The sequence below is a fragment of the Eumetopias jubatus genome, unplaced genomic scaffold, assembly GCF_037043125.1.
Source record: "Eumetopias jubatus isolate StellerSeaLion01/CBP00866 unplaced genomic scaffold, mEumJub1_p1.0 scaffold_16, whole genome shotgun sequence".
NCBI lineage: Eukaryota > Metazoa > Chordata > Mammalia > Carnivora > Otariidae > Eumetopias > Eumetopias jubatus.
In genome coordinates this window covers 80,298,645-80,315,777 of record NW_028274822.1, presented here as the reverse complement: position 1 = coordinate 80,315,777, position 17,133 = coordinate 80,298,645, and the positions used below count along the sequence as shown (strand labels likewise).

The 17,133-nt window shown below is 52.6% G+C and overlaps 1 protein-coding gene across 3 annotated transcripts in view; it reads right to left on the bottom strand.

The window, feature by feature from the left end:
• Positions 1 to 17,133, bottom strand: part of TESC (tescalcin) — a 45,912-nt gene that overhangs the window by 11,685 nt on the left and 17,094 nt on the right. For all 3 annotated transcript variants that reach the window (XM_088019485.1, XM_088019486.1, XM_028116543.2), the window contains exons 2-3: positions 12,938 to 13,007; positions 154 to 234 (exon numbers count right to left, since the gene is read on the bottom strand). In XM_088019485.1, coding sequence (XP_087875611.1) covers positions 154 to 234; positions 12,938 to 13,007 — 151 coding nt within the window. The remainder of the gene's footprint in view (positions 1 to 153; positions 235 to 12,937; positions 13,008 to 17,133) is intronic.

The following is a 17,133-nucleotide window of genomic DNA, read 5'->3' as shown; positions in this document are numbered from 1 at the left end:
CCGGCCTCCTGGCACCCAGCCCCTGTGTAGTCCCCTCTCTTCATGTGGGCTGACCTAGCGACTCCCTTCTGAGGAAGAGAGCTCAGCAAAAACGAGGGGATGTCCCTCACAAGAGTAGGGTGGTTTAGGGCTGGTTCAGGGACAAAGACGCACCTGTTGTCGAAGAAGGCATGGACGATTTTGGATCGGATTGGGTTGAGCTCCAGGTCAGGGACGTTGTTGAAGTTCTCCTTGCTGGGTCCCAGGAGGGAGAAGCACCGAGAAAAGAGAGAGGGGGGGAAAAAAGCCAAGGTCACATGGCATGTTCACCACTTATCAGGCTGTATTTCTTAGTCCTGAGCAAGTCCCATTAGAAAAGTCCAGAGACAAGACTGGAACACACTGCATTGATCTGCCATCTGCTCTAACCTTGGACCACTAGGAGCTGGGAGGATCTGAAGGCTCCAAGACGCTCTGTGTCCTGGACATTCACCCCCAGAAAAACGCAGACACACAGGATGTGTGCCCCCTTATGAGGGGTCAGAGGCCACCTGAGGCCCATCACAGACCCCCGGTGAGGAGACCCTGCTTTGGCCAATCTGGAATTGGGGCCAGCAGGCTGTTGGCCTAGAGACTGGAGACAGTCTGGCAAGTCCTCCACGGGTGGACTGGAGAGTTAGCATGGGACCCGGCCCTTCCACGCCTACAAATGCATCCACGTAAGAACTGGTACACGGCCGGCATAGAAGCATTATTCGTAACAGCCGCACAGCGGAAACCTCCCAAGCGTCTGTCACCTGAGTAGACAATTCGTGGCCCACCCAGACGATGGAGTATTATTCATCCATAACAAGGAAGGAAGGAAGGAGGAATCCACGCTGCAACACACCTGAGCCTTGAAAACATTACATGTGCTGAGTGAAAGAAGCCAGGCACCCAAACTACACAGTGACGGATTCCATTTACATGAAATGTCTCGAGCAGGTGGATCCGTAGAGACAGAATGGAGGCCAGGGGCGTCCAGGGACCGGGGGAGTGGGAACACTGGGGAGGGGCAGCTAAGGGGGCCAGGTTTCCGTAGATGATGATCAAAAGATTCAGAAATCGACTGTGGGGCTGGACGCACACCTTTGAGGGGACTGAAAGCCGTGGAATTGTACATTTTAATGGCAAGTTGTATGGTATGTGAACCCTATTTCTGTAAAGCTGTTTGGGGGAAAAAAAAAGGTGTGGGCTTGGGGCAGAAGAAGGTGAATTTCAATCCCAGCCCCCGTGCCACTGGGCACAGGTGTCGCTGGGTGGGGGACAGGCTGTGGGTCCGCAAGGAAGGAGGCCTTTGCCCACTTGACCTTCCCACAAAAAGCCATCCTTTTCTCGCAGAATCTGCTTCCTACTTTCTCTTCTGTCCCATGGACTTCAAGGGGCAGTGGCCTTGGAAGGGACCCACGGCCGAGGCTGGTAATCCCAGGGAGCAAGGATGCACGCCCAGGCAGGGGAGGTGGAAGGAGATCAGATACTTCAGATGAGTGTGTCCAGGGATGGGCTAGTCAACAGATTTGGGCTCAAAACTTGAACAAACGCATGCCGGGAAGGAGGCGGTACCACGTACACATAAACGCTGTCTGGGTTGGAAGCTTCCAGCAGAAGCACATGACTGACCCCTCTCCTGTTCCCCACCTCCCAGAAGGGAGAGGGGAGCCTGGCTCGGAGGCCCAGATCCCTCTGTGAGCCCACAGCCACCTCCACACTCCTTCCTGTCCGCCCCCTGCCCGCGGCTCCCGGTGGGGCTGACTTGGCCGGGGGGGGGTCACCTGGCCAAACTCAGGAGCCAGTGTCCATGGACACCATGCTTCAGATTCCTCAGATCCCAGGTCTGAAGAAGGGGCACACTCAGAACAGTTGCCCGGGGTGATGGAATACTATTTGGTCATAAAAAGGATCGCAGTGTTGATGCACGCTACCACGTAGACGAACCTCGAAGGCAGGTGCCGAGCGGAAGACGCCGGACACAAACGGCCACATCTTAGAGGATCCATTTATCTGCGATGACCACAACAGGCCAATCCGTGGCAGATCCAGAGACAGAAAGCAGACTGTTGGCTGCCAGGGCTGGGGTGATAGTGGGGTTGGTGGCTAGTCGGCATAGGGTTTCATGGCAGGGAGGGGAGAGGGAGTGATGAGAAGCTCCTCAAACTGCGTACTTTAAATGGGTAAACTGTATGATACGTGCATTGTACCTCAATAAGGCAGCTAAAAAATTTCCCTAAGATATGTCTAAAAACCAAAAAGCAAAGAACCATTGCGCTATGACCCTCTTTATATAAAGAGCACAAGATACCAGCGCTAACCTATGCAGCCCGAAATCAGGAGAAAAGTCAACTGCCTTCGGGGAGGGGGACCAGGAAGGGACAGGAGGCGGCTCTGAGGCAGAGAATGTTCTGCCTTTGACCTGGGTGTGAGGTCATGGGTATGTGCAGTCTGTAAGTTGCCCTCCCTGGGAGCTGACGTTTTCTCTGGGTACGCCGTCCACCCACCACGGAGACCACAGACAGAACGCCCAGAGACCCCCACACGGGGACAAGTCAGGTCAGAGGAGCCACGTGGAGCTTGGGAGAGAATTTTGGGAGAAGGGAAAAGAAGCGACCCCCCGCCCCCGGCTTTCATTGGCCAGGGGTCCGGGCTACCGCTAATCCGGCCTCAGTTTCCTATCTGTAAAGTGGGCAAGCAGATGCCACAGACATCTGAAGCTTTCACACACCAGAGAGCGTGGGACAGGGACCCTCATGTCCAGAGCACCATGTCCTCAGCGCCTTGCGCAGCTGGGGGCAGCACAGGTGCTCAGTGAGCCGTGTGCAGAGTGAACAGGGGTGGTGAGTCTGGGCAGGGCTCAACTCCCCATCCATTCTGTCTTGAGCACCTGGCTAGCACCAGGCTCAGTCCCCCACCAGGACTTGCCCTGGGGTCCTTGGAGAGCATCAAACCTCAGCTGCACCTTGCCAAGCTCGGGAACAGGCTATCAGAGCTGTCCCCCAGAGCTGCCAGGAGCATCCTATTTGGGGACACACGTGGGACGTGGAAACGGGTCTGGTTAATTCCCCAGAAGGGAACAGAGGCCAGCAACAGGGAAGCTGCAGGTTCTAGGGGGCTGGGAGAAACCCGAGCCCCGTGATTGAAAAGGGGGCAAGAAGGGACCCACCAGCAGCCCTCTCCAGCCACCATGAAATCCCACAGAGGGCCAGAGGGCTCCCTGGGGCTGACGGTGGAGGGAGGAAGGACCCCGCAGAGCCTGACCATGTGTGTGCAGAAGAAAATTAACAAAAAAAGCAGCCTGACCTCCCACTGATAGGGGCAGAGGTGAGGCGGATGCTGGGAATCAGGCTGGGGGCACAGGGTCCCAGGTCTGGGCAGGTGTCTCTGAAGCCCAGCTGCCCTTGCTCCCCAGTCCTCAAGTACCTGCTGGACCCACACGCAAACCTCAGCTTTCTCACACAGCCACCTGACAGATGCTCATTGCCTCAGTTTCCTCATCTGTGAATGGGGTGCAGACCCAGCACCGCCCACCGCAAAGGGGCTGTGAAATCAAGTACACCCGGGGCCGGCTCAGGATCTGCTCCTGACCAGGCACGTGACCCTGGGTAAGCCTCTTCAGGTCTTGGAGCCTCAGATTTCTCATCTGTAAAATGGGGATCACGGGAACGTCTGGGTAGTGTCAAGGGGTTAATGAAATTAATAAATTCAATAAATACACATACGGTGCTTCGCATACTGCCTGACAGACAGTGAGCTCTTCATTTTAAAATTATAACCATCAGGGTGCCTGGGTGGCTCAGTCTGTTAGGCAGCTGACTCTTGGTTTCGATTCAGGTCATGATCTCGGGGTGCTGGGATCAAGCCCCGCGTTGGGCTACGTGCTCATAGGGGAGTCTGCTCGAGGATTCTCTCTCTCCCTCTCCCTCGGCCCCTCCCCTGCTCACGTGTGTGCACTCTCTGAAATAAAACTTTAAAAATAAAATAAAATAATATTAGGACAGTAATAATAGCAGCTAACTTTCTGTGTACTCCCAAGGTGACAGGTATTGCTCTAAGAGCTTTACATTATTCTATAAGGCAGACAATTATCCCCATGTTAAAGATGGGGAAACTGAGGCAAAGGTAAAGAAACTTCTTATTGCTAAGAAGGATACTGACAGACAGACAGTGCACAGTATCTCTGGGAAGCAGATGCTAGGAAGACTTAGGTCTGGCTGTCTGGTCCTTGGGGACACCCCCAGATATCTGCCAACTTCCCTTTTTAACAAGTCAACTGCAGGCCTGAAGCCCAGAGCCTGGGAGAGGTTGACCACAGTTTAATGCCCCATAAATGCCAGTTTCGGTCTTATTCTCCTTCCTCCCCACCCGCCCCCAGTGCCCACTGGGCTGGTAGAACCGGCTCAGCCGCAGGTGTCCGGGTGTCCGGGCCCAGACCGGCACCGTGGGAAAGAGCTCTACTCCCCACGAGCCCAGGACTCTGGGGCCGGAGCTGATGTGTGGGGTCCAGGGGTCCGGCAATGCTGCCGTGGTGACCAGCGGGGAGGGGTCCCCCCCAGAGGCCCCAGGGGCACACAACTTGCACACCTCCTCCTGGGGGCTAAGCCCCGGGGTTTAAAGACTCCCCCCACCAATGGCATCCAGAGGGCTTTCCCTGTGCCAGGCTGTGCTAAGCACTTTGCAAACACTGCTCCCCACACACCCATAACCCCCATTTAACAGGCGAGAAACTGAGGCCCAGGGAGAGAAGTGAGGAGGCCACGGTCCCACGGCCAGGAGGGGTGTTTGAATTGGGCTCTAACGGCCCCGTACACTTCCTCATACTTGCTACTTCTTCTGGGTTGTAGGTTTTTACTTGAAAGAGTGAAAACAACGGAAATCTTGGTTGGGGATCTGCCCGTCCTCGCCCCCCAACAGTCTCTAGAGGCCCCATCTGGGACCCAGAAAGAAGGCAAGCATCCAGCCCGCAAGGGAAGGAAAGACTAAGAAACCACCAAGGAGGGGCCCTTCCTCAAGCCTGCGGTGCAGGGTGGCTTCCGGCAGCTCCGAGGGCCTGCTCAACTGCAAAGCTCTCTCTGCAGGCTCGGGCCGCCCTCTGTCACCAGCAGGGTGTAGCCACCCAACAGCTGAGGACGCAGCGAGGCCCCCCAGGTCCCCAGCCCGGAATTCTGGCCTCCCTGCTTGCACTGGTCCACCCGAGAGGGGTCTTTACTCCGGGGGCTGCCTGCATGACTCTCCTGGACGGCCCCCCACCCTGACCACCCTTTAGCAGGTGACATTTCCCACATGGGGGCCATGAGATGGTATGCACTGGAGAAACTGGCCCCCATGGGGACTCATGCAGGAGGGGCCAAACCTCACTTATCATGCATGGGTCTCCCCCAGGCAATGCTGAGCAACTCAAAGTGTGCTTGATCCCCAGACCAGCAATTCAGCATCACTTGGGGTTTGTGAGAAACACGGAGCCTTAGCTGGCCCGGAATCAGAGCCTGCGCTTGAACGTGATCCCCGGGGAACTTGCGGGACGGTTAAGGTTTAAGAAACACTAGGAAGGGCGCCTGGGTGGCTCAGATGGTTAAGCGTCTGCCTTCAGCTCAGGTCATGATCCCGGGGTCCTGGGATTGAGTCCCGCATCGGGCTCCCTGCTCCTTGGGAGCCTGCTTCTCTCTCTCTCCTCCTCTGTCTCTCATGAATAAATAAATAAAATCTTTAAAAAAAAAAAAAAAAAAGAAACACTAGGAAGTCCCCAAATGGACCAGGCATTTGTTTCTCCCATCCATGTGCCTTTGCACAAAAGGTCTGGCGGAAGAAGCTGCAGGCCCCTTGCTGCCAGGCGAGTGCGTCCTCTGAAAGCCAGAGCGGCATCACCATGGCATGCCTCCCTGCCACATGCTTTCTCAGCTTCTCCCGTACCCGCGCCAGGCCCGGACCCAGCTGACCTCCCGACACCGGCCATGTCCTCATCACAGGGGAGCAACAAGTATTCCAGCACCTTCCACGGGCCAGACGCTGTTCTAGGTGCTGGCTCCAGCGGTGAACAGGACAGATAGGATCCCTCCCGGGATTCCAGCAAGGGAAAGAAGACAGAGGGAAAACGGAGGGTCTCCGGCAGCAGCGAGCACTGCGCAAGCAAACCAAGCAGGGGCAGGATAGAGACCACGGGGAACTGGACGAGGTCTCAGAGGGGTGACTGGGGAGGGCCTCCTGGCAAAGGTGACGCTTGAGCAGAGACCAGGGTGGCAGGTTCTCAACCCCAGTGGCCACGTCTGGGGTCATTTTTGGTATCATCCCGGGGGAGGGGTGTTACTGGCATCTAGCGGGCAGAGGCCCAAGATGTGCCCTACACGCTACAGTGCACAGGACACCACCCCCCCCACACACACTCTGCAGCCCCAAGGGCCAAAAGAAACCCCGCAAGAAGGAACAGTGAGTGTGTTCTAGAGCTCTGGGGCGGGCGTGGCAGGAATATCCACGAGGCTGGCGCAGATGAAGCAGGAGGCTGAGGGGTCAGGAGGGAGGTGGGGAAGCAGCGCATCCCACCAGAGTCTGCCGATGCCTCTGCCTAGAGCCCCTTCCCTCGTCATCACACATGGCTCCTTCTGTCCTTTCTGCTCTAGCCCAAACGTGGCTCCCTGCCCTAAGGTCCCTCTCCCCACCACGGTCCCAAGAGAGGCACCCTCCATCCTGTTTCTTTCCTTAGCTCAGATGTAATGGACTTGCCTACATGCTAGTCACCTCTCGGACTCTCCCTCCCTCTCTCCAGGCACCCCCACACGCTCGCCCCCTCACACGCTCGCCCCCTCACCCCACCCCCCGCAACAGGAGCCCCCAGGAGAGGAAGGAAGTGCACCAGTCATTCACTCCAGCATCTGGGGCACCAGAGCCAGCCACGGGAGGTCCTATCACCCAGGAAAGGATCTCTGTAAAAACTGTACATTCGAATACCTGCGAATTAGTCAAGTCTCTTTAGAAAATTTCATCCTGCTTTGGGGACATCTCGGCACCCTTCACACCCAAGGGGCTCCTGCCCGGCTCTGTCACCTGAGCGGATGGGACTGCTCGCACCCACTGTCACCTGGAGAGCTGTCCAGGCAACTGAGGGTTTTTGTCAGATGAACGTGCACCATGCTAGCTGAGGCTTTAAAGGGAGGACTCATTAACTCTCGGACTTCATTAAACAGTGACAGCAAAATGGCCTGATGATGTAGGCAGAACCTCAACTCTTCACTGTCGGGAAGACTTTAAAAAAGAAAAAAAAAAAAAGGACTTTTTTTTAGCTATCTAACAGGATAAAAGCAAAGTGACTGGGTTAAAAGGACTTACTTTAGAGAAAAGCAGTATGACCACTGTAGGCTTTGGCTTTTCTTCTAAGCAGGGAAGACCCTCCATAAGTAAACCCCTCCAAAGATAAGTCTTAGATAGTGAGGAAAAGAGTTATTTGGGGGTTCCAGCCTGTTTCTTAATCTGGAAGATGGGATAATGGTGTGAACTTCACAGGGTTCCCAAGACCCGTGGGACCAGGCAGGTGGGTGTGCAGCCCTGTGCCCGGCACGTATTAGCCCTCAGCTAACGGCAGCTGGGGCTCCCACATACATACTTGACTGTGAGCTGACCCTGAACCCCACAGGGCAGTGGTTAAGTGCTGCCAGGGGATGCAAAGCAGGACGCAGAGTCAAGACTTCTGCTCGGGCCTGTCGGGATGCTGCTCTGCCCTGGGCGCCTGGGTGGCTCAGTCTTTAAGCGTCTGCCTTCGGCTCAGGTCATGATCCCAGGGTCCTGGGATCGAGCCCCGCATCGGGCTCTCTGCTCAGCGGGAAGCCTGCTTCTCCCTCTCCCTCTGGAGCTCCCCCTCCTCGTGCTATCGCTCTCACTCTCTCTCAAATAATAAATAAACATCTTGAGAAAAAAAAAAAAAAACAGAATGCTGCTCTGTACTTGGGTGGCGATCAACAATGCTCCCTTTTGGGCGCCTGGGTGGCTCAGTTGGTTAAGCGACTGCCTTCAGCTCAGGTCATGATCCTGGAGTCCCGGGATCAAGTCCCGCATCGGGCTCTCTGCTCAGCAGGGAGTCTGCTTCTCCCTCTGACCCTCTTCCCTCTCATGCTCTCTATCTCTCTCTCCCTCTCAAATAAATAAATAAAAAATCTTTAAAAAAACAAAACAAAACAAAAAAAACAATGCTCCCCTTTTCTCTGCCTTGTATGTCTGTGGCTCTGTTTACTCCAGGACTCACTCCACATTCGGAGGCCTGATGAATCTAAAAATATTTTTGTAATGTGGCTCTATCTAATCAGACCTCTTCCTGGCCGGCATCACTTTGAAGGATTCCACAGCATCTATTTCTGGAGGGTGGTGAGCCGGCCACGGCGTGCTCAGGAAGTAAAATTTGCTGTTTAAGGCATTCACCACTTAAGTGGCCCCAACTAAAGAAAAAGTGCCAGAGGCAATTACTGTATTTTCCTCGTGATCTAAAATCCATATCTGTTTGGGGATTCACTTAGGGGAGGGGCTTCCCTGCTGGAAGAAAAGCCCTTGAGGACAGAAGTCTGCATGCACAGCATAGGTACCCGACCAGTGTGTCCGCTGACCGTTTTCTATTCAAGCATTTCTCCAAGAGGACTCAGAGCTCAGTACTTTGTGTCAGAGTGGACTCGGGTTTTGGGGGTCCTGAAATATAAAATTTAGGGGGGCCTGAAAGAAAAATGCAGCTTCAGGTGCTGGGCCTTGTAAGGAATGCACACAGAGTGGGGCTCTGACCCGGCAGCTCTGGGGCCTCAGGGTAAGGCCGTCCCCGGACATCCTCAGATCATTTTCAGAAGGACAAGGGAACAACCAAACATGGGCAGGAGATGGTAGGTTAAAATTAAATCCCTTCTGGCAGTTCTTAGCTTGTGGGAATTTTTTTTTTTAAGCTATATACAATTTATCAAAGTCACACATTCAGAAACTCAATTCTTCATTACTTTTTTAATGCAACTTACAAAACTTAATAGTAGTCTATGTTTAAAGGCTGCAGGTGTAAATGGTCACTTTTAAGGGGCTTTTTGCACTTGAGGTATCTACCCCTCCCCCTTCCCACCCCAACTCCTGCCCCACAGGATCCTAATAAGCTCCCGGGGCACCTCATTCGCTGAGAAGGCAGGGCAAAGCATGCCACCTCCCAACACCCCCCGCAGACCGTGGTGCTGGAGGCCTCACTCAGGGGACGCTGGGCGATGCTTTTCACAAAGCTGGACGCTAATGAAGCGAAGCGCCCTTCCCTGCTCAGAAACCCCAGCATAGCCCACAGCATCCTGGATGTTGAAGTTGAACGCTCGGCCTGGGGTCACTGGGGAAACCCTTGGCAGTGCGGGGACGGTGCCGGGGACCAGATCCCAGCCCAGGACTGTTCATCCCTTCTGCCCTGGTGGGATGGGTAGGAATGCCTGGGGGACCCGAAAACCTGCTTTCACCCTTCCCCAGGTCCTGAAAGGCAGAGCAGGATCAGGCAAAGTGGTTCTGGGAGGGGGGGCCCTTCAGGCAGACCTGTTTGCCTAAAACACTGTGGTCTATCACCTCCTCCCCACTGGGCTGGGCTGTCACTGCACAGTTGATACCAGCCTCCCAGCAGAGGTTGCGAGACACTGGAGCTGGGGCTTTGGGGATGGAGATTATACATGCCCACCCCGGGATGATAAGGGAGGAGGGTCCTCGGATGGCAGAGCGGGGAGACTGAGGTCCTCAGAGGCCACTCCCAAGTTACGGCAATGCCCACAGCTTCCTTACAGAGGGATCTCAGTCCTGGGCTCAAGTCCCAGTTCCTCCACGCAGGAGCTCTGTGACTCGGGAACAGGCACAGCACCTCTCTGAGCCTGACTTTCCCATCTGTAAAATGGGGAGAACAGGTGTTCCTACCACTACTTCCGGTCGGGTTTTAGAAAACAAAAGTAACATACTCCAGCTACGCAGCACAAAATGCATGCTCAGTTAACAACCACTTACATCTGTGAACGCTCCTACGAACGAGGCCCCGGATAAATTCTTCCCCAGGGACTTGCACACCCTATGGAGGGACACGGCGTTAACAACAACGGGTCTCACGGATTCCACACTTCATGGCTTATAAAGAACTTTGGCAATCCTTACTCTTGCTTCTTCCTCATGATTTTACTCTCTCTCATTCATTCAACCAACCAGTAATGGTCCTCCCAGCGCCTCTAGTAGGTCACCAGCCCTGGACACAGCACTAGGGCCAGGGACAAAGACCCAGTTCCTGCCCCTCACGGGGCCAACAGTCTGTTAGGGGCACAGTTATGATTCTGTGCTGTCAACGGGGGGATGCGGCACCCCCAGGAGGCAGCTGTAGGAGTGCAGGGGGTAGGAAGGTTATCTTGGAGAAGGTGGTGTCCTCGAGGAGACCTCAGCAAAGCAAACACCAGCATCCAGAGACCTTGGCGGTCCCTAGCTAAAGAGTATGGACTCGACCTGAAGGGGGCCCAAGGCCTGGGAGCAAGGGCTGCTCACCGGGTCTAAGCAGACACACTCAGGGCCTGCGTGAGGGCAGGGGGGCAAAGCATGATGTGTGGGATGGTCCTGGGGGTGGGTGTGCAGGGTGGGTGGGCAGAGCCCACAGCTCGTGTGCCCACACGTGGGAGGCAGGAGCCTGCAACACGGGCCCCTCAGTGCCTATGGGGGTGCAGCCTCCGCCCACCCAACCCAGAGGGGCTCCTGGGCACCATCCTCGGTGCTGGGGGGGCCGACCTGCTCGTCACCATGCGTGCTTGTTGGAAATGCAGAGTCTGGGGTCCTGCTCCAGACCTGTGAGTCCAACCTGCGTTGTAACACGGCTCCCTGGTGATCACACCCACGTTCACACTCGTCGTCCCGCGGGGAGGCAGAAACCGCTGCATCCCGTGGCCACGGGGAGGATGTAAGGGGCCCGGAGAGCCTGACAGGGTGCTGACCGGGGCGGGGTCGTCATCAAGGAAGACTTCCCGGAAGAAACCCCGCTGCTGCTAAGATCTACCAGCCGCGTTGGATTTAGGCAGAGGGACGCGATCCAGAGGAGGGAGGCCACAGGCTTGAGGACAGAGGTGGTAGTTAGGACGGCACAGATAGACATCTGAGCCCCGGGGGCAGGAGAGCCAGGTCGGGGACAGATGCGTGGTGGCCTCTGCTAAGTGCTTACTACACCCCAGCGCCAGGCGCTCAGGGGGCATGCGGCACAGGTGCTGGTTAGAAATGCAGGGTCCCAGGCCCCACACACCGGCCGAAGCCAAGCCTACATGAGGAAGGTTCCTGAGTGATCTGCGCACACACTCCAGCTGGGAAAGATTATGTGTAGAGCACATACACTGGGCCACACGGAGCTCGGATGTTAGCACCTCAAACTGGGAGAGGCTCTGAGGACAGCCTGGCTGCCAAGTGCCACCCCCAAGCACAGCAGCTTGGTCCAGGGCTGAGGGCATCGCTTGCTGGAAAATTCTCTTGAGAAAGGGGGCCCCACTTTCACACATCGCCCACCATAAGCTGCATCCACCAGCACAGGTACCGAGCACCTGGCACAGAGCATGGCCCAGAAACTTCTGATGGAAGGAGGGGGAGGGGTGCCCTAGCCACTTCCATGGTCCAATATCCAGGTGCACAGTGTTACCTCCCCTTAGACTCCCAGGTGCCCGGCTGAGGTGTTCCCACCCTGCACCCACTCCTCAGCCCAACTTGCCCTTGAGAAACCACTCCACCCTCCATCCCTGCCCCTGGCTGATGACCCAGCTACACTTCCTCACAGCACTAGGGATAACCCATTTGCATCTCTAGCCCCGGCCACCACGGTGACCCAGACATGTAACACTCTCCGAGCCAACCAGAAGCCAGGTGACTTTCTGCTGGGCTCACTCCCTCTCCTTTACTGGGCTTAGCAGGTGCCCTGGATAGAATTAAAGACGTCAGTCCTAACCGGCTCTCATTCTGCCTCGGCTATAATCAAACTGAGACAAGAGGCCACGGGAACTATGCGATCACCAGACTCTAAGCTCTGGGAATGGAAGCTTTGAGAATACAATGCATGGGATTAACAACATGCTTTTGTTTAGACAGACCAGGGAAAGTGGATATTTTATCTGTCAGTTTCCATAAAACTTGGGTAAAATTTAAGTCTGTTTACTAAGATGAAGGAAGTTTCCCTGGATTATTCAAATATTTGTTTTGAAGCTCGAAGACTGTAAACTTCAGACCTGGAATATTTATTTTAGGAAACTGCATCTGTTAGAAAGTTTGTGGTACAGTGCTGTTTACTTTGCATTGGAAACTCTGCTTGCAACAGTTTGACTCAAAGCTTCTTGGCCAACTCTGTGATGACCAAACACGCTAACCAGGACTTCTCACTAACCTAGTTCTATATAATTCAACCAGCATCTAAGACTGAACACACTGTTGTAGGATAAGGGGAACAGTTTAAGGCATTCCTCCCTAAACCTACATAGCTTCTAAAAGATTAACATTAAAAATGCAATGTAGGATGGCCAGTTTCCTCGACAGAAATCAGAGGCTGCTCCTGCCATCTTGCCTGAGGCTGGAAGTAACCACCAAGAGGAAGCGGAGTCAAGAGACATTCAACAGACCTTCAACGTCTATCTGGGATTCTAAGCACAGAGGCCAGAAGCATGTCCCATTTGAGGAAGTCAGGGTAGGGTGGGTGTGGCTGACTGGCCCACTGTCTTCACTCTGGTTAGACATTCCTGATCCCGAGAGAAACAGGTGTGGCTCTAGATTGGCTCTAGAACATCTCGTCTAGAAGGGACCAAAAGAATTACAACAACTACAGGTTTGCCACAGGAAATGGGGCAACCCAGGAGCTCTTTCAGAGTCACCCTGCACTCAGAGAAAGAGCTGAAAGAGAACTCCCCAAGGGCCATGGACCTGCCCAACGCCCAAACCCAACCGCACGTCTTACCGAATGGTGGGCTGGTCTCCACTCAGCTGCTTAAACCTCCGGTGGAGCTGCTCGATCTGGTCTGAGGAGACTGAGAAGCAGGGGAGGAGAAGGGGGGGGGGGCAGAGTGGGAGAGAGAAACAGGAAGACATCAGTGATCCCTGGACTCAGAAGCCACCCTCCCGTTCCATTGTTCTCCTGCATTCCCCACCCGGGCAACACTGAGCACCACCAGAGGAAGAATCCAGCAAAGGGTTTCCCCTTCTTCCTGACAATGCACCTCTGGGGTTATTCCTTCTGGTCCCCTTGGCAATAAAACAGCAACTCTCGGGACAGCACGGACGTGAACCAGGGCTTTCTCCCCTTCCCCAGCCCGCTAAAAGGGATCCCATCCGTTTGTCTGGCTTCCTCCCCTCCCGCTCCTGAAGACAGGTGTTTTCCTAGCTGAGCAAGGGGCTTCAGACAGTTGGTCCCATATTGCGAGACAGAGGAGTACGGGAGGGAAAAGCGGTTCAGGCTGGTGCTAGGCAATTTGGGAGACGCGCAGTGAGGCACGGAGGATCTGGTGCAGCAAGGAAACTAGAAGGAAGAGAAATAGAATCTTGATAATTGCGCTGTGCACGACGTACGATCTCAATAGTTTTAGAAAACCTACATACGGGAGTTTTTCTTAATGACCCTTTCCGGACTGGTGGGCCATGTTTCTTCCACAGCTGGGATGGGGCCCTTGTGCGTTCCAGGATTCATAATGGTTTCGTCCACACAAGGGCTTATTTTATGAAATGCACAGTATGAAACACTGACCTGTACCTTCTCACTTCAGCCTCAATACAACACTGTAGTGGAGTAGCTACTCTTCTATGTCACATTTGAACACTGTAGCTACACTTTCGACCACACAACCTGTCATCAGTGGAGCTAGGATCCATCTCCCAAGCCTGCCCTCATCCGCTACTCAGTATCTCCTGTCTGCCCATATATCCTGGCATGCAAGGCCCTTACCTCTGGTTCCCAGGGACTATGTACAGTTCATGCAGAACCGTCCCAACAGGTGCTGGGCTGACCAACAGCCAGCCCCCTCCTCCCTCCTTCCAGGGCTTCCCATGCCTTAAACATCTTTTCTCCTCTTGTTACAGAGGCAACTAATTTCTGGGACCAGCTGGTCACCTCATTTCCTGTTGGGGTTTTTTTTTCCCAAAGAATTTTTTTTTTTTTTTGGGTCTCAGACTCAGGTTGCATCTCTTCAAGAATCTGCAGCTCAGAATTCTCCAGCCTCCCTAGAAGCTGTTGTTGGTGAGAAAATATTCCTTATGACTGCCAACTGGTACGGAGGGTTTGCTGAGAACCGGATGCACATCTCCACACATTAGCTTGTCTCTTCCCCATGACACCCTGGGATGGGGCTCTATCCCCATTACAGATGTAGAAACTGACCATTGGAAAGGCTGATAACCACCAGGGGATGCTACCACCTTTCTGGAGGAGGATATGGCCATTTACAGCACATGCGTATCAGCAAAGACATGTGTATACTGGATAGCCTAGCAATTCCACTCCTGGGTACATACCCAACAGAAACGCATACTTGTGCTCATCAGAAAGTGGGCAGAAGGAGGTTCATGGAAATACGATTTCAACAGCCCTAAACTGGAAGCTATCCAAGCGCCCAGCAATGGCAAAACACATAAAGAGTTACAGTGTAGTGTAGTCACGCAATAGGATAGTACACGGCAGTGAACCAACAATATGTGTTGTAACTTGGGTGAGTTTCAAAACCACAAAAATGGGCCTCTAGCTGGCTTAGTTGGTGGAATGTGGGACTCTTGATCTCGGGGTTGTGAGTTCGAGCCCCACACTGGGTGTAGAGATTACTTGAAAAAAATTTAAAAATCCTAAAAAAAGAACCATCAAAACAAGCAAAAGTAGTCAGACAGGAAAGAGCACGTACTTTATGATTCCAACCAAATAAAGTTCAAAAGCAGGCAAAACTCATGTATAATGTTAGAAGTCAGGATAGAAAAGCTATATTCTGGATGATTCCAACTATAAGACATTCTAGGAAAGGCAAAACTATGAAGACATGAGAGACATCAGGGGCTGTCAGAGGTCGCGGGGGCGACGGATGAACAGGTAGAGCACAGAGGGTTTTTAGAGCAGTGAAACAATTCTGTAGGATATCATCATGATGGATGCCCATCACTATACATATATCCAAACCCACAGAACGTACAACCCCAAGAGGGAACCCTAATGTACACAATGGACTTGGGGCAATGATGATGTGTCATGTAGGTTTGTCGACTGTATCCAAAGTACCACTCTGTTGGGGGATTACTGATAATGGGGGTGATCAAGCAATAGTGGGGCTGGGAGTGGGTATACGAGAAAACTCTTATTTCCCCTGAATTTTGCTATGAACCTATCTAAAACTTCTTTAAAAATAATGATGATGACATTGTCTTAATGTTTTTTAGAGGGGGAGAAAGGGAGAGAGAGAATGTTAAGCAGGCCCCACACCTAGTGCAAGCCCAATGTGGGGCTTGATCTCAACCCAGAGATCACGACCTTAGCCAAAATCAAGAGTTAGACCCTTAACCGAATGAGCCACGCAGGCACCCCTGTATTAATTTTTAAAAAGAGAAGTCAGGATAGTGGTTGCCCCTGAGGGGAGAGTAGCAATTTGAATGGGGCATAAGGGAGGCCTCTGGGTACTGGGAGTATTCTATTTCTTGATCCAGGTGCAGGTTATACACATGTGTTCTCAGCAAGTTCACGGAAATATATGTTCATGGGTAATGCACTTTTTGGTACATGTTATCACAGTAAAAGGTTTACATGAAAAATTCAGTGATTCAAAAAAAAAATTCAGTAATTGTACTTGGCAAGAATTTGTCCTAAAAAAATAAATCCAACAAGAACAGAACATGAATATATAAATGTGTTCAACTTTATATTTTTTTTTATTTTATTTTTTAAGTAATCTCCATGCCCAACGTGGGGCTGGAACTTAAAACTCTGAGATCAAGAGTCACACGCTATACCGACTAAGCTAGCAAGGTGTCCCACCTCTGTATTCTTAACAGCTTAAAAACTGGACTCGGGCGCCTGGGTGGCTCAGTCAGTTAAGTGCCTTCGGCTCAGGTCATGATCCTGGAGTCTTGGGATCGAGTCCCGCATTGGGCTCCTTGCTCAGCAGGGAGCCTGCTTCTCCCTCTCCTCCCCACTTGTGCTCTCTCTATCTCTGTCTCTCTCTCTCAAATAAATAAAATCTAAAAAGAAAATTAAAAAAAAAAAAAACTGGACTCAACCTAAGTGCTCACCAAAAGCAGATTGGTCAAATATTTTATGGTATACTTAGCCAATTAAAAAAAAAGCATGTTGCTTTTGAAAAGTGGTAACTGTATATCTGACATGAAAATATAGTCCACATATGATGTCATTTAAAAACAGCTTGCTGGGGCACCTGGGTGGCTGAGTTGGTAGAGCATGTGACTCTTTTTGTTTTGTTTTTAAAGATTTTATTTATTTATTTGACAGAGAGGAGAGACCAAGCAGGGGGGAGCAGCGGCAGAGGGAGGGGGAGAAGCAGGCTCCTCACTGAGCAGGGAGCCCGGTTCGGGGCTCAATCCCAAGACCCTGGATCATGACCTGAGGCGGAGGCAGACGCTTAACCAACTGATCCACCCAGGCGCCTACCAGTCGAGCATGCAACTCTTGATCTCAGGGTGGTGAGGTCAAGCCCCACATTGGCGCATACTTAAAAACACAACAGCTTACTACAAAAATAGCATGACTTCATGCTGGGGGAAATATGTACACACATACAAATGTATATAAGTAATGAAAGGAAATCTGGGCTTATTTTCCCCAAAATAATAATAGCAATGGTCCCTCCCAGTAGCGGGATTAAAGTGTTTGTTTTGCTTTGATTCACCTATATTTTCCAAATTTTCTCTAATACGCAATGCATGTTTATTAGTCACGTAATGAATATTTTAAGCACACAATATGGTCCCATATGGGACAGCCCAGGGATCTCGAAAACATCGCTATGGATGAATCATCCGTTGGCAGAGTAGCATGTCCTGCGAGCACATGTTCTTACTTAATCCTCTGCATGACCCTAGAACGGACAGACACTCCCATTTCACAGAAGAACAAACTAAGGATCTGAGGGGGATAGGTAACTTGCTGAAGGTCGCTGAAGTTGAAAGGCA